We start from the raw sequence: 18,066 nt of genomic DNA, 5'->3' as shown, positions 1-18,066 counted from the left end.
ACTAAGAGCTAAACACAACGGTAGCAAGTCCCCCTGCAAATTCCTCACAATATGGTACTAGCTGCAAATAAAAAAAAAAAAAAAAGTATAACGTTATTGTAGCCCTAAGAAGGGCTGTTGGGTTCTTGTAGAATCACTCCTGCCTAACAGTAAGCTAATAGAACACCCTAACGCTTTCCCTGACCAGCAGCAGCTCTCTCCCTAGCGGCATCCAGACAGAGAATGATCCGAGCAGCGCGGGCAGCAGCTAGTCTATCCCAGGGTCACCTGATCTGGCCAGCCAACCACTGCTATCGACGTGTAAGGGTACCACGTCATGCTAGGTGGAGTGCAGAGTCTCCTGGCTTGTGATTGGCTCTGTTTCTGGCCGCCAAAAAGCAAAACGGCGGGAGCTGCCATTTTCTCGAGCGGGCGAAATACTCGTCCGAGCAACGAGCAGTTACGAGTACGCTAATGCTCGATCGAGCATCAAGCTCGGACGAGTATGTTCGCTCATCTCTAGAGAACACCTGTAAACACCGATTAACTTACGTGTCAGTGTGGGGCTCTGTGAGGTGGTATGCAGACGCCTGCGCAGTGTGGAGGCAGGCTGGCGCGCGCCCGAATCGAAAAGTGGCGCATGCGCCCAGGGGAGAAAACGGAGTGTGGTGGAGCGCCTGCGCACAAACGTCTCGCATGGTGCGGAGACGCCGGCGCCTGCGCAGTATGGAGGCTGGTTGGCGTGCGCCCGAATCAAGAAGTGGCGCATGCGCCCAGGGGAGAAGCCGAAGCCGATATCGCATATAGTGTTGTGCCGCAAGGTAGTGCGCCTGCGCGGCTACGAAGAGTAAATACACATAACCGCTGGCTGCCTAAAGCATTATGCCTGCGAGTAGAAGGAAGGATATGTGTACTGGCGTGTTGTCTGATTAGTATTAGTGACAGCTAGTACTAGGGTTAAGTAGATAGTAAACAAATATATAATGTAACATGAACAGGATAAATGAATAAATATTAAATAAATAAACATATAAATATATAGACACATAGATAACTGTCCCAATTGGGACTTTTAAATGTTGTTGTCAGGTGGGCATTTCATAGACTTATATAAATAAAATTACACACTAATTATTACAGTTAAAAAGATTAAAAAGATTAGATTTCATACAACATATAAAAATATTAGCAAATGTACAAATTATATTAAATGATTCATTACATATAAATATACCGTATTTTTTGGACTATAAGACGCACATTTTTTCCCCAGAAGATGGGGAAAAAACTGTGGTGCATCTTAGGCTACATTCACACTACAGTATGGGGGACGTATATACGGCCGACGTATATGCGGTCGATATATGTCCCCCATACACTTCTATGGGCTCACGGCAATGTGAATTTAGCCTTATAGCATAGCTCCCAACCGACCCGATTTTGACGGGACTTTCCCGTTTTTCGTACCTCTGCCCCGCGTCCCGGGCAGCTATGAGATTGTCACGGATTCTCCCCCCAGGTCCCGCTGTGTCCCGCATAGTAAATACTTTGAAAGCCTGAACTCACAGTACAGAATGGCTGCTACAGACATTAGGAGGGAATCCTTTTCAGAGAAGTGTCGGCTTAGCGGAGAGCAGGGACCACGTCATCAGCTTCAGATCAGCATCTGTCCATATATGGTCACTGCATCTCCTAGGGTTCCCCAGAGCAGACATCGGGCAGGGAATCCTTTTCAGAGAAGTGTCGGCTTAGCAGAGAGAGCAGGGACCACGTCATCAGGCTCAGATCAGCATCTGTCCATATATGGTCACTGCATCTCCTAGGGTTCCCCAGAGCAGACATCGGGAGGGAATCCTTTTCAGAGAAGTGTCGGCTTAGTGGAGAGAGCAGGGACCACGTCATCAGCTTCAGATCAGCATCTGTCCATATATGGTCACTGCATCTCCTAGGGTTCCCCAGAGCAGACATCGGGAGGGAATCCTTTTCAGAGAAGTGTCGGCTTAGTGGAGAGCAGGGACCACGTCATCAGGTCAGATCAGCATCTGTCCATATATGGTCACTGCATCTCCTAGGGTTCCCCAGAGCAGACATCGGGAGGGAATCCTTTTCAGAGAAGTGTCGGCTTAGTGGAGAGCAGGGACCACGTCATCAGCTTCAGATCAGCATCTGTCCATATATGGTCACTGCATCTCCTAGGGTTCCCCAGAGCAGACATCGGGAGGGAATCCTTTTCAGAGAAGTGTCGGCTTAGTGGAGAGAGCAGGGACCACGTCATCAGCTTCAGATCAGCATCTGTCCATATATGGTCACTGCATCTCCTAGGGTTCCCCAGAGCAGACATCGGGCAGGGAATCCTTTTCAGAGAAGTGTCGGCTTAGCAGAGAGAGCAGGGACCACGTCATCAGCTTCAGATCAGCATCTGTCCATATATGGTCACTGCATCTCCTAGGGTTCCCCAGAGCAGACATCGGGAGGGAATCCTTTTCAGAGAAGTGTCGGCTTAGTGGAGAGAGCAGGGACCACGTCATCAGCTTCAGATCAGCATCTGTCCATATATGGTCACTGCATCTCCTAGGGTTCCCCAGAGCAGACATCGGGCAGGGAATCCTTTTCAGAGAAGTGTCGGCTTAGCTGAGAGAGCAGGGACCACGTCATCAGCTTCAGATCAGCATCTGTCCATATATGGTCACTGCATCTCCTAGGGTTCCCCAGAGCAGACATCGGGAGGGAATCCTTTTCAGAGAAGTGTCGGCTTAGTGGAGAGCAGGGACCACGTCATCAGGTCAGATCAGCATCTGTCCATATATGGTCACTGCATCTCCTAGGGTTCCCCAGAGCAGACATCGGGAGGGAATCCTTTTCAGAGAAGTGTCGGCTTAGTGGAGAGCAGGGACCACGTCATCAGCTTCAGATCAGCATCTGTCCATATATGGTCTCCAGGGCTTCCCCAGACACAAGCTCTTTATATAATTAAATTAAATAAAGTTTTGTCCAGGCTAGGATTTGAACCTGGGACCCTGTGCACCATAGACAGGAGCTTAACTAACTGAGCTATAAGCCCAGTGATACAGAGCTGAGGATTTCTGGTAACTAAGAAGTGTTATCTGCCATTTACACTGTGACACAGACTAATGCACTGATATATAGAGAGGGATCTTCTCAGAGATTATTATTGTAATTATTGAGACTATTATTATTATTATTATAAATTTTATTATTTTTATTATTATGGAGATGATTATTAATAATGGTAAAAATAATAATAATCATCTCAATAATAATAATAATAATCTCCATAATAATAATAATAGTCTCAATAATTACAATAATCTGAGAAGATCCCTCCCTATATACCAGGGCAGTATATAGTCATAGTTCTTAGTTATCAAAATTCTCCACCTTGTTAATCACAGAGGTTATAGCTCAGTTGGTTGAGGCGCTGTGTTAATATTGTACATGGACACTACAGGTTCTGGGTTCAAATCCCAATGAGGATAATTTTTTTTTTTTTTATTGAGATGATTTTTATTATTTTAATATGGCTAAAATTTGGGACGTGGCCAGGGAGTGATTGGGGCTGTGGCTTAGGGGGATCGCCGCTACGCGTGCCGCCATTTTGTCCCTCTTTCCTTTTCACAAATGTTGGGAGGTATGCTTATAGTCCGAATGTAGATGTTGTACAAGCATTGTCACCTCTTGTGTCCCCTCCTCCTCATAGATTGTAAGCTCTTGTGGCCATTGTACAAGCTTTGTCACTTCTTGTGTGCTCCTCCTCCTCATAGATTGTAAGCTCTTGTGGCCATTGTACATGCACTGTCACCTCCTGTGTCCCCTCCTCCTTATAGATTGTAAGCTCTTGTGGCCATTGTACATGCACTGTCACCTCCTGTGTCTCCTCTTCCTCATAGATTGTAAGCTCTTGTGACCATTGTACATGCACTGTCACCTCCTGTATCCCCTCCTCCTTATAGATTGTAAGCTCTTGTGGCCATTGTACATGCACTGTCACCTCCTGTGTCTCCTCCTCCTCATAGATTGTAAGCTCTTGTGACCATTGTACAAGCATTGTCACCGCCAGTGCCCTTCCTCCTCATAGTAAGCTCTTGTGACCATTGTCACATATACTCATACCTATACAGCCCTGGTAACTCTTGAGACCCCCTGACTACGTGTCAGCATAATTCTATCTTAAGAGCCGTACTTCCCATCACTAATTCTTCCCCCAACACTGGTTGGCTGCTGCTAGCCAAGCCCTAGCCAATTAGTGTTGGGTCAAAGGAACAACACTCTCCCCGACCACCAAGTGTTATGTATAGAGCTGAATCTGACAGAACACTTGTACTATCGGCACCGGAGTCATCCTTCAGCATCAGGTAACAGTGTCCCATAAAATGTCCCCTAATAAAGTCTCCCCATTAATTCTCCCCGAACACAGTACACTATTAAAACTTTACCAAATGTCACACAATGACCCCTAATAAAAGTATCCCATACACAGCACCCGTAGGCTACATTCACATGAACGTGTGCCCGCCGTACATTGATGCCCGGGAGAGGAGGAGGGGTTGAGGGCTGCTCGCCCCCACCCCTTTCCAAAGAGAAACATGGCTGCACCGCCCCGTAAGGCGCCGCTACTTTACTGTTACTTTATTAAATATTTTAGCACACTATTTGGGGGAAAAAAACATTTTTTCTTATTTTTTCCACCTCTAAAACCTAGTTGCGTCTTACGGTCCAGTGCGTCTTATAGTCCGAAAAATACGGTAGATGGAGAGACCATGTACAACAGGGGGAAAATATTAGAAAAAATCCCCCTACTGGCGTCTAAAATACATTCTCCAAACTCTCATTTAGTCCAGCGGGGACTAGAGGGTGTAGTTTAGAAATCCAGTACATTTCGTGATGTTTGAGTTTATTAAAACGTTGGGGAACAGAGGAGTTAATTTGTTCAATAGGCGTGATTGTGAATTCTTTATAGTTTTTATTGTGATGTACTGCGGCAGGTCTGGACACACTGGGGGTCATTTACGAAGGGCCCGATTCGCGTTTTCCCGACGTGTTACCCGAATATTTCCGATTTGCGCCGATTTCCCCTGTATTGCCCCGGGATTTTGGCGCATGCGATCGGATTGTGGCGCATCGGCGCCGGCATGCGAGCGACGGAAATCGGGGGGCGTGGCCGAACGAAAACCCGACATATTCGGAAATACCGCCGCATTTAAAAACTGAAAATGTGTCGCTCGGGATGCGCTTACCTTCACTCAGCCGACCTCGGTGAATTCCAGCGCGTTCCGATGCTTTTCAGCGCAGCAGCGCCACCTGGTGGACGGCAGAGGAACTACCTTATTAAATCCCGGCCGGACCCGAATCCAGCGCAGAGAACGCGCCGCTGGATCGCGAATGGACCGGGTAAGTAAATCTGCCCCACTATGTTGGCAGAAACCATTCGTAATATTCGATCTGTGTTTGTTAAGCCTTTCCCTTAACGGCTGAATAGTGCGTCCTACATATTGCAGCTTACAAGTGCACTCTATCACATAGATCACATAATCTGTGCTACAATTGAGAAAACTTTTGTTCTCAAAAATGTCTCCAGTTGTGTTTGACTGAAAGCTCGTTTTTCTGTGTGTAATTGTTTCGCAGCATTTGCACAGGGAATGGTTACACTTAAAACTGCCTGTAGTCCGGGGGAAAAAAGAAGGTTGGGTTATTGTTTGGGTACGTAGGCGGCTTGGGGCCACTATATTCTTAACATTACGGGATCTTCTGAACGTGAGTCTCGGATTCTTAGGAATAATATCTTTACGATATGGGTCGTGCAGTAGAAGGTCCCAGTGTTTCTGGAGGATTTTTTCGAATTGCTAGACCATCATTGGAATAGGTGGTTATAAAGTTGGTCACAAAGGAATCATTAGTATTTCCCCTACTTGAAGGTAATAAACACTCACGTTGTGTCAGGGCACCCGCTTTATTGTGTGCTGTTGTGATGAGTCCTGTGGGATAGCCTTTGGCTCTGAACCTGTCTGCCACTATAATGCTCTGTATGTCAAAATCTTCGGTAGTGGTGCAATTCCGTCTAATTCGCTTAAACTGACCATATGGGATATTAGTTTTCCATTTTTTAAAGTGGTTGCTTGAAAAATCCAGATAACTATTGCTGTCCACAGTTTTGAAGTGTGTCCTAGTGTACACTTTACCTTCTTTATGGTAGGCAACAATATCCAAAAACTCGGCTTCTTTGGATGTAATGTTAGAAGTAAAGCTCAAGCACCATTCGAAGTTGACAGCTTCTTTCTTGCTACCCTTCCAGATGATGAATATATCGTCTATATATCGTTTGTATAGTAGGCAGTTTTTGAATAATTCATGGGTATAAATATTTTGCTCTTCGAAGAGTCCTACAAATAAATTTGCGTAGCTGGGTGCAAATTTGCTACCCATGGCCGTGCCCCTCTGTTGTAAATACATTTTATCAAGAAAAGAGAAAAAGTTATGTTCTAGAATAAAAGCAATGGCTCTGGTGATAAAATTGCTATGAATGGCCGGCATATCAGGATCTTTAGTGAGATAATGTGAGAAAGCATGAATACCAAGGTTGTGCGGAATGTTGGTGTATAATGAAGAAATATCCATGGTAATAAACAAGTAATTGTCTTCCCAGGGAAACCCTAGTATTTGCCTCAAGAGATCTGAGGTGTCAAGTGTGTGAGAGGAAAGTTTGCGAACATAGGGTTGGAGGAAAATGTCCACATAGTGGGATAAGTTAGCTGTCAGAGATTCAATCCCCGAGATTATGGGGCGCCCCGGCGGGTTATTAACGTCCTTATGGATCTTAGGTAGATAGTAAAATATAGCCAGGGCTGGTTCCTCAATTTTCAGATAATTTAGTTCTTTCTTATTCAGGACGCCTGACTTGAACCCTTCTTCTAGGACAGTGATGGCGAACCTTTTGGAGACAGAGTGCCCAAACTACAACCAAAATCCACTTATTTACCGTGAAGTGCCAATATGGCATTTTAAGCAGTAACTTATTGCTTCCTGTTCTTCCACATCTTTCAATTGTATCGGTCCCTGAGGCAACAAATACGGTGAAAGAAAGACTCTCATTGTAGCTTCTCTCCAGGGTCTCTCTGTACAGGAAGAATGGTGGGTCCAGCAGGAGGACCTCCAAAAATAATGCAGTTCTGTCCACACCTTCTCACTTTTCCCGCAGTTCCTAACAGCCAATGAAGTGTTGCTTTAAAATAGCGCTGAGAGCAGCAACTCTTAAGTTGCCTGGGACTTGGTGGATTTGGTGAACTCTGTCCTGGGGTGATGGTCTGAGTGCCCACAGAAATGGCTCCAAGTGCCACCTCTGGCACCCGTGCCATAGGTTCGCCACCACTGTTCTAGGAGGTCATGTAAGGCTTTTTTGAAAATCAACATGGGGTTTCTGTCTAATTTTGTTTAGAAATTGGTGTCTGAGAGCAGTCTAAGGATTCCTTGATGTAATCAGTTCTATTTAGCACCACGATACCTCCCCCTTTGTCTGCTGATTTGATGGTTATGTCGGAATTTTGGGCTAATTGTGTCAATGCTTTCCTCTCTAGAGCAGAGATGTTATGTTTAGTCTGTGGAAGACTCTTGGATTCAGCATGTAGGGTACGGAAGTCTGTAGAGACTAGGGAATAAAAAGTTTCCAGATAATTGCCTTTATGGTGAGTTGGATAAAAAACAGATTTTGGTTTCAGGTCGGTATGTATGAAAGGTGTGGGAATTTCAATGGGATCCAGAGTGGGTGTGCTGGTGACATTTTTTATGGAGTCTTTTTGTATATTAAAATGTCTTTTGAGGGTAAGTTTTCTAATAAATTTGTTAAGATCCACAAAAAGCTCAAAGTCGTTGGAAGCTGATGTCGGGCAGAAGGACAGACCCTTTTCTAAAATTTTCCTTTCTGCTTCTTTTAGAACATAAGAGGAAAGGTTGAAGATTTTAACCGTATTGAGGGGAACCTGTGTGGGTTCTGTAGTAGGATTGTTATGGTTGTGGGGCGTTACTAAATTATTAGTAGCTGGTTCTATTTTTGTCTCTTGTATTTCGGGGTTTCCACTAAAGAGTCTTCCCCGGAGGAGATAGTTTCTTGTTCTGTGCTTTCCTCCTCTGACTCCTCTTTTTCTAGGTTTTTTCTTTTTTGGCTTAATGGGGGGGCTTTGTATACTATCTCTTTTATGCAGGGATCCATTGTGTATTGAAATACTGGGGTTTTCCTCACTTCTTGTGGTAGCCCTAAAAAAGAAATAGATTCATTGGAGGATGGAGCCTCACCAGCATGGGTGCTGTCTGAAGGTGGGGCCTTGTAGTGTGCTGTGGAGGTAGGTGTAAAGAATTGTTGGGCTTCATCTGAGGGTCTGCCTGTATTCGAGCTGTCGTGATGGGTGGTAAGTATACTTAGGTTTAGGTCTACAATGGAGGAAGAGCCACCAGGTGGCGCTGCTGCGCTGAAGAGCATCGGAACGCACTCAAATACACCGGCCTATCCTGGATGAAGGTAAGTGCAAGCTCCGCGACACTTCCGTTTTTTTAAATGCGGCGGTTTTTCCGAATCTGTCGGGTTTTCGTTCGGCCACGCCCCCGATTTCCGGCGCTTGCATGCCTGCGCCGATGCGCCAAAATCCGATCACGTGCGCCAAAATCCCGGGGCAATACAGGGAAAATTGGCGCAAATCGGAAATATTCGGGTAACATGTCGGGAAAACGCGGGCCCTTTGTAAATGACCCCCATTGAGTTATATTAGACAATCCAAGCCTATAATTCGCTTTCTGTAGGGTTAGATGTTAGATGCAGTATTTACAATAATACAGGCGTACTGTTATAGCGGCCCCTGCCTAGGGCTTCAGTACATACTACAAGCTGCACTACCCTAAAGCAGACAGCGTTGTCTAGGATGGTCTACTAGATTTGGCCAACAGTGTATTTGTAGCAGTCCAATCATATAGGCACTGTACCTCTTTTCTGTCCCATATCCCATGTATTTAATATAGACTGCCTGAGACTGCCTGCGACTCTGATCACACTGGGGCAGATTTACTTAACCGGTCCATTCGCGATCCAGCGGCGTGTTCTCTGCGGTGGACTCGGGTCTTCCGGCGATTCACTAAGGCAGTTCCTCCGACGTCCACCAGGTGTTGCTGCTGCGCTGAAGAGCATCGGAATGCACTGAAGTTCACCGAGCCATTGTGGGTGAAGGTAAGCGCGTGTCAAGCGTCACTTTTTATTTTTTTTTAAATGCGGTGGTTTTTCCGAATCCGTCGGGTTTTTTTACGGCCACGCCCCCCGATTTCCGTTGCGTGCATGACGGCGCCTTTGCGCCACAATCCAATCGCGTGCGCCAAAAACCCGGGGCAATACAGGGAAAATCTACGCAAATCGGAAAAATTTGGTTAACCCGCCGCAAAAACGCGAATCGGGCCCTTAGTAAATGACCCCCACTGTATTCTTAATTCACTTGAGCCCTTTGCACCTAGTGGTTCATGCCACTTCAGTTTGAACTATTGTTGAATTATTTTAATATCTCTAATAAAAGTGATGTTTTACTTTTCATCTGTCCGGATATGGGCCAATTTTGACTGCCTAGAGGCAGTTTTGAAAAATTTCCTGTGTGACACCACATGACTAGGAACATAATTCTGCCTCTTTCTCTTTAATCTTTGAATAATGAAACTTATGATTTAATTCAGATTTGTCTTGAAAGGGTTAACTCTCCTTAATGGAGAACACTGGAAGCAAATGCGGCAGTTCTCCCTCTTGACACTGAAGGATTTCGGAATGGGTAAAAAGAGCTTAGAAGAACCGATCCAGGAAGAGACGCAACACCTTGTGGAATACTTCAGAAAATCGAATGGTAAGTGGTAAATGGTAATATATTGTTAGAGATGCTGTTTGAGGCCTTACTCATATATGTTACTGTACCGAGGTAGTAGACATGGTTCTCGTATAGTATTTATACAGAAAACTTGATACTATTACTGTACATATGCAGTTTTCTTTGGTTCCGATACTTTAGTAAATTAGTAGACTTGTTTCTGGTACTGTATGTTGAAAGCTTGTTTTTTTTACTGTATCGATGCAGATAAAATAGTCTTAGTAATGTATCTATGTAGTAAGTTTGTTGCTTCTGGTCTTGTTTCTATGTTGTTAGCTTGATTCTGGCACAGTTTATTTATAATTAGCTTGTTTCTGGTGCTTAACTTATTTAGTAAATTGGATCTAATACTATACCTACGATATACGGTAAGCTGAGCCCCGTAACAGCACCAAATTAGTAAGCTAGATTTTGTTACTGTATCTATGTAGTTGGTTCTTTGTATATGTATTAAAGTTAGTTCTGGTTCTGTATCTAGGCAGTTATCTTGTTTCTGGTACTGTATGAATGTAGCAATGTTGGTTCTGGTACTGTATCTATGCAGTTAGCTTGTCCTGTATTGATGTACAAAGTTTGATGATGATACTTCATTTCTTTACTAAATAAAATACTGTATCTATGCACTTTCCTTGGTTCTGGTACTGTGTCTATGAACTAAGCTTGGTCCTGATACTGTATATAGGTAGTAGAAATGGTTCTGGCACTGTAATTATGCAGTAAATCTGACGGCATACAGTTTGTATGTAGTATGCTTGGTTCTGGTACTCTATTAATGTAGTAGGCTTGTTTCTGGCACATTGGGGCAGATTTACATACCTGGTCAATTCGCGATCCAGCGGCGCGTTCTCTGATGTGGATTCAGGTCGTCCGGTGATCAACTAAGGCAGTTCCTCTGACGTCCACCAGGTGTTGCTGCTGCGCTGAAGTCCGCCGAGGTCCGCCGGAGTGCACGATCCATTGCCGGGTGAAGGTAAGTGCGTGTCCAGCGACACTTTTTTTTTTATATGCGGTGGTTTCTCCAAATCCGTCAGGTTTTCTTATGGCCACGCCCCCAGATTTCCGCCGCTGCAAGCCGGCGCCAATACACCACAATCCGATCGCGTGCACCGAAATCCCGGGGCAATACAGGGAAAATCGTCACAAAACAGAAAAATTTGGGTAACCTGTCGCAAAAACGCGAATTGGGCCCATAGTAAATGACCCCCATTATCTTTTTAGAAAGTTTGATTCTGGTACCATATGTTTGAAGTTAACTTGGTCTTGAACTGTACTATATCTATATTGTCACCATAGTTCTGGTTCTGAATCAATACACTAAGCTTGGTACTGGTACTGGTATCTATGTAGTGAGCTTTAAAGTGAATTATAATGGCTATGGGTCGACTATGACTCACCCAAATGTCTCACACATTGGGGGTCATTTACTAAGGGCCCAATTCGTGCTTTCCCGACGTGTTACCCGAATATTTCTGATTTGCGCCGATTTTCCCTGAATTTTTCCCAGGTTTTTGGCGCATGCGATCGGATTGTGGAGCATGGGCGCTGGCATGCACGCGACGGAAATCGGGGGGCGTGGCCGAACAAAAACCTGACGGATTCGGAAAAACCTCCGCATTTAAAACAAAAAATTGGTTGCATGGGCCATACTTACATGCACCAGGAATTGATCAGTGAACTCCGACGCAACTAAGTGGACCTCAGCGTAGCAGCGACACCTGGTGGACATCGGGCGAAGGACCTTCATGAATCGCCCGAAGACCCGAACGCTCGTCCGAGAAGCCGCCGCTGGAACGCGAATGGACCGGGTAAGTAAATGTGCCCCATTATTGCCTATTTTAAATTACTTTAATCAATTTACAGAACAACCTATCAACCCCAGCACCACCCTGAGCTGTGCCTCTGCCAATATCATTGCTTCCATATTGATGAGCAAACGCTATGAATATACAGATGAAAAGTGGATGAAAATCCTCCAAGACATGCGGGACTCGTTTGAGATCATTTCCTCTCCTTGGGGCCAGGTGACTATGTTTTCTATAGATTTTCATCTTATTCTGCTACTTTCCCAATTTAAGTATGTAAAAGGCTGGGTTCCTATCTGTGCCAGACCCTTCATTTGCTAAGTTCTGTTATAGAGCTGGACTTTATGCATTACATGGCAAGTAGAGAGCTTAACGTTCCCATTGACTATAATAGGGACCTTTTGGCCTCCATGTGGAAGTCCATCATACCAGATAAAAGGTCCTGTGCTCAGGAGCCTAGTTACGCACAAAGACCCAGAGTTTCTAAACCATGTCATGACAAGACTTCATCCTCTGAGGTCAGGGGTCAGGGTGTAGCCGACCTTAACCTTACCCAATGAGAGCACCAGAAATCTATACTGTAAGTTGGTATTGGTTGTTTTATTTGTAAAAAAATCTTTTTAAAAACTAGGAGCCTGACAATCCCATGTACTAGGTAAGTGAGGTAAGTGGTTCAGGCAAATGGTTTCACTTGGACAAGATAAATTGCACAAAGATGTAGGTCAAGACCAGGTCAACCCATTGTGATACCCTCTACAATATGCATTGTGTGACACTATTGTTTTGTTTCCCCATCGTGTATGTTTTGGTCTTGTATAGATGTATGACATGTTCCCAGACGTCATGGAGTATCTACCTGGACGCCACAGAAAAATGTTTGATCTTCTTAAAGAACTAAGGGATATCGTGAAGGAGAATGTAAAAATTCATGAGAGCAACATGGATCCTTCCTGCCCTCGGGATTACATTGACTGCTTTCTCATCAGGATGAAACAGGTAAAATAGGTACATGTATCTACCAGAAATAGCAGAAAACTCTTTTTCACAAACTTCTGTCATGTAGTATAAATACAATTCTCAGCCAGAAAAGTGACAGTTAAAAAGGCATAAGTTTAATTATAATCCTTTAAAAAGGTACCTAACGTACCAAACTCACACACTATCAATAATCAATAAGTTAACACACCAAAGCACTACACCCTAGTGCAGATACATAATCATGTGAACAGTTGAAAACATGCTCAAAATCTCAAACAGGTTAGAGGGTGGCAGGTTGGATTGGTTACATACCCTGAGGGACCATCTGCTGTGTAGGATCCCTCTTGGATCCACACTTACCACTCCTTGTCTAGCCGGGTTGAGAGGGCCTGCGGTAGGAGGGGGTAGATACTTGTATTCTCGTGGATCAGATGGGGGAGGTGTGAATGATGTTCTACATACACCCTATCCCCCAAAACAAGACTCCCGTCCTAACAAGGACAGTACCAATATCCTGTCCCTAATACTTATTCAAACAAAAAGCACACCTCCCTGACGCGTTTCCACAATCAAGCTTCATCAGAGGGAGAATATATACTGACATGGACAAGTGGCCCTAAGAACAGAAAAAATATGGGGACACCAGTTTTAGTATTCAAAGTTAGTGCCTCCAACCAAACACCCACAAGGGGTTGCATTACTCACCACAAGAGTCCGTGGTCAAGTCCCAAAGAGGTGCTAAGTAAGGAGGGAGTGCCCTCTCAAACCTGCCATACCTCATGTTCACACCGGTAGCTTGGCGTGTGACACAATGTGCGGTGTGCGCCGGGTTTAAATCCAACCGGCCACGCCCCCTCGTGACGTTTCCGTTCACGGTGGACTTACCGATAGGTCCCCCAGTGCGTCCGTCACCTACTCACTCTGGTTCCCGTGTATACAGCGCGCTGGTTGCCGAACCGGAAGTGTCCCACGTCACTTCCGGGGTGGCGGCCGGAGTTAGTTACAAGGGTTGCATAGCAACCACTGATGCAGCGTGCGATTATGTTTACATCGCGGACGTCCTGCATGGCTCTTTATTGTAAATAGCGAGGCTATTCAGGTATACAAGCATAGGTAAATTTCATCCAGATGCACATGTAGGTAGAAATCAAGTTACATCCGGATGTGCGGTATGTCGGCAAAGCAGCAGTTATTAAATGTCAAAAGTATAAGGGAGAATGCCATTTGGGTCAGTTGTTGTGACCTGCGGTTATTATATTATATTTGAACAAAATATTTATTTCAATAAATATATAGGGTGTAGTGCTTTGGTGTGTTAACTTATTGATTATTGATAGTGTGTGAGTTTGGTACGTTAGGTACCTTTTTAAAGGATTATAATTAAACTTATGCCTTTTTAACTGTCACTTTTCTGGCTGAGAATTGCATGTATCTACCAGGATTCAGGATTATCCATCAACTTTCTACCGTAGATTTAGATACCGTATTTTTCGGACTACAAGACGCTTCTTACTATAGGACACACTCCAGATTTAGGCGTCCAAAAAAAGAAAAAATATATTTTACACCAATTAAAATATCCCTGTTGGTCACACTAAAGCACAGCACACACAGACATACATTTACACAGACAGCTCTGCATCATCCATAGTTACACACTCAGCTCTGCATCATCCATAGTTACACACTCATCTCTGCATCATCCATCCACATACACACTCATCTCTGCATCATCCATCCACATACATACTCAGCTCTGCATCATCCATCCACATACACACTCAGCTCTGCATCATCCATCCACATACACACTCAGCTCTGCATCATCCATCCACATACACACTCAGCTCTGCATCATCCATCCACATACACACTCAGCTTTGTATCATCCATCCACATACACACTCAGCTCTGCATCATCCATCCACATAAACATTCAGCCCTGCATCATCCATCCACATAAACATTCAGCCCTGCATCATCCATCCACATACACACTCAGCTCTGCATCATCCATCCACATACACACTCAGCTCTGCATCATCCATCCACATACACACTCAGCGCTGCATCATCCATCCACATACACACTCAGCTCTGCTATACACACAGAACCCCCTCCAAACACACACACACACATATACTTTCCCCATTCCCCTTCTTCTCACCCTGTCCCAGCGCAACATGGCAGTATGAGACCTGTGGTGATGTAAGAAGCATGTTTCTGACATCACCGCAGGTCCTGGACCTGTAGTACAATAGGGAGAGGGTAGAGCTGTACGGAGGCTCCTTTTCTGGGAGATCAGGTGCAGCTCAGTGTCAGGGCTTCACCCGATCTCCATTAGAGCGGTCAGGAGGGTCTGGCAGTGCTGGATCCTCCGGTCTATAAGATGCAGGGACTTTTAAGCAAGATTTTTTCTTGCTAAAAAGTGTGTCTTATAGTCCAGAAAATACTGTATTTATTACTCAGCATTGTAGAAAAAATAGTAAATATTCTGGGATACATTCATTGATCACGTATCCATTGACGAGAGGACACACGGTTGCGCTAGAGAGGATCACATTCTCCTAAAAACATTATTGTAGAGGCAACGTTATAGAAAACTGAACCACAAGAGACAAACTCATAAACCTTGCGTACCTTGTGCAAATTTCATTTTTGGTTGGATTTGAAGCCAGGACAACTTAGTTCTTGGAGGTGTTGTGGTACTTACCTCATTCTCTGGATGGAAGTCTTTGGTTGAATCCTCAATCCTTGGGTAGAATCTAAGAGGTTCCAACTCTATCTTCTTAAAGTCCACATTAAAATTTTAGGAAAATGCTGTCAGAGGGTAAACCTTTATATCCTTTCTGAAAGTATCTGTACTCATCACATCAGATCCATGTTCTGTAGAAGCTCAATAATAATGTAGACTAGAAAACTAGGAGTCAATCAACATTGGGGTCAAGGTACTTTAGTGTCTATGATATGATGAGGTCTTGGAGATCCTTCAATTGTCTTATTTTGTCTTCACAGGAAAATTTGGACTCCGAAACCTGTTTTGACAAAACCAACTTGGTAGCAACAGTGTTTGACATGTTCCTTGGAGGAGCTGAAACAACTTCAGTGACGCTTAATTTTGGTATCTTGCATTTCATCAAGTATCCAGAGATCCAAGGTAAGATATCACCATACAGATATGTCCTTCCTAATTTTCCTCCCGGCCTACTGACAAATATCAAATATTTTGTAAGCATATCCCAATATTGTCCAGGGAGATGTTAGATCTGTTGTCCCATGAGAGGCCAAGCTTCGCTCTTTTACCCCATTCCAACTAACCCACTTTTGTAAGAGTGGCATGAGGAATGCAAATGAGGTGACAAAAGTTGCAAATATCAAAGCAAAATAGCAAAATTTTGGAACTTTCATCATCTACTTTACAGCAGAAACTGTCACTAAATGTTTGGTAATGTCCCTCTAGCGAGTAGGAGTCTGCCAGGACCCAGTGGAATTTCTATACAAAGCCCCCACCCACAATGTGCCATACATCTACTGCCATTGTTTCAATCCAGAGAAGCTACACCAGGAAATTGACCAGGTGATCGGAAGAACACGAGAACCAAGACTAGAGGACAGGAACCAGATGCCATACATGAACGCTATCATCCATGAGGTCCAGAGAATAAGCGATGTCCTTCCTATGGGATGTATCCGTTCCGCTACCAGAGATGTGACCGTCCGTGGATACAAAATCCCTAAGGTAGACAACTTGCTTTCTTTTTTAGATTTTTCCAAATTCTAGCAAAATTGTTGCAATTTCTTATATAATAAACACTTATCATATATTCCCTACGAAGTCTGCATGGGGATTTGGGGTCCCTATGACTATGTACTGTGGAACTATAGGTATTTGATGGACACCATATTATGTTTCTATTCCAAAATATGTTATGTAGAGGATAGCATAGGTATGGTTCTACACAATACTGACTCATTGTGAACCTGTGGCCTGAAACCCAACAGTTCCGATATTCTTAGAATTCTTCAGAGTACAAACGAATGATGCAATGTCCTATTTCATCTCATCAGGGTATGGATGTCTTGCCGGTGCTGAGTACTGTCCTACAAGATCCGACACAGTTTGAAACCCCTGGAAAATTTAACATCAATCATTTTTTGGATGAAAATGGAAAATTTAGGAAAAATAATGGCTTCATGCCCTTTGCAGCAGGTGCAGTATTCAGACTTTTTGGTGGCATTATGGGATTACGGTATATTGATGTCCAAAAGTATTCTAACCCCTACAAAGTCAACGGGGTTGTCTAAGAATGACATTGAATGGTCCATCCATAGGATCAGTAGGGGTTTAACACCCACCGAACTGGAAGAAGACAGTCTAGGAAAGGTTCCATTTAAATTAATGGAAGTGGCAATAGGGCCACATAGGGCAGTAGGGGTATCAGACGCCAGACCCCAGTGATACTTCTCAAGGACAGACCATTTAATTGTCAAACACCTCTTTTAAGCTGACCATACACTTTATATAGCTGTAGACCTAAAACTTCATTGGATAACAGCTATTCCTCTTGACCATACATCCCAATCCAGCATGAAGGTATTCTCGGTAATGGAAGTGCTGTCAACACTTAGCTATCAATTTTGGGAGGCACAACGTTCAGTCACACCGCAACCATGCAGGGGCAGATTAAGACTGCCATGGGCCCTGGACTGTATGAATATTATCGCCCCTTCAAGGTCCTTCTGAGTTTAAAATTTGGTGGGAGGTCTGGGTGGACATGGGCCTCGTAGGAGGCTTTGGCCCTGACCTACTGCCTAATCCACATATATATTGTAATACACTACTGCAAACGGGATTGGGCTACCCTCTAAGGGTCCATACTATAGTTACCAGCCCCTACATATAAATTAGATGCTATGTCAGGTCTCTAGACATATATAATTGTTTATTTTATGCACTTTTATTTTACCAGGAAAGAGGGTGTGCATCGGTGAAAGTTTGGTCCGCATGGAGATCTTCATTATCTTCGCGACCATCCTACAGAAGTTCACTCTGAAATCAGTGGTGGATCCTAAGGATCTTGACATATCTCCAACCGAAAGTGGATTAGAAAGTATACCCCCATCTCACAAAGTGATCTTCATACCTAGAGAATAAAAGCAGCCGTAGCCTCTTATGTATTTATGGCATATTAATAGTATATGTCATACCTCCGACCTTTGCAATCAGCACCTATTGTGAGAACAGAGGTCTATTGATGTTAGTCTTACCGATTTATTAACAAACTTATATAACTAAGAGAGAAAAAATGGAGGATGAACTAACAACCACTTATAGCAGTGGTGGCGAACCTATGGCACGGGTGCGAGAGGTGGCACTCAGGGCCCTTTCTGTGGGCACCCAGGC

The 18,066-nt window shown here is 44.1% G+C and overlaps 1 protein-coding gene across 1 annotated transcript in view; it reads left to right on the top strand.

Annotated features, from left to right (window-relative positions):
* Positions 1-17,862, top strand: part of LOC140077746 (cytochrome P450 2G1-like) — a 30,246-nt gene extending 12,384 nt beyond the window's left edge. The window contains exons 3-9 of the mRNA XM_072125182.1: positions 9,711-9,860; positions 11,742-11,902; positions 12,503-12,679; positions 15,678-15,819; positions 16,214-16,401; positions 16,731-16,872; positions 17,633-17,862. Coding sequence (XP_071981283.1) covers positions 9,711-9,860; positions 11,742-11,902; positions 12,503-12,679; positions 15,678-15,819; positions 16,214-16,401; positions 16,731-16,872; positions 17,633-17,817 — 1,145 coding nt within the window. The 3' untranslated portion in view covers positions 17,818-17,862. The remainder of the gene's footprint in view (positions 1-9,710; positions 9,861-11,741; positions 11,903-12,502; positions 12,680-15,677; positions 15,820-16,213; positions 16,402-16,730; positions 16,873-17,632) is intronic.
* Positions 17,863-18,066: the final 204 nt, after the last annotated feature.

This window comes from Engystomops pustulosus, chromosome 9 (genome assembly GCF_040894005.1).
Source record: "Engystomops pustulosus chromosome 9, aEngPut4.maternal, whole genome shotgun sequence".
Classification (NCBI taxonomy): domain Eukaryota; kingdom Metazoa; phylum Chordata; class Amphibia; order Anura; family Leptodactylidae; genus Engystomops; species Engystomops pustulosus.
Note: the sequence above shows the minus strand (reverse complement) of the source record. Positions and strands in the feature narration are given on the sequence as shown.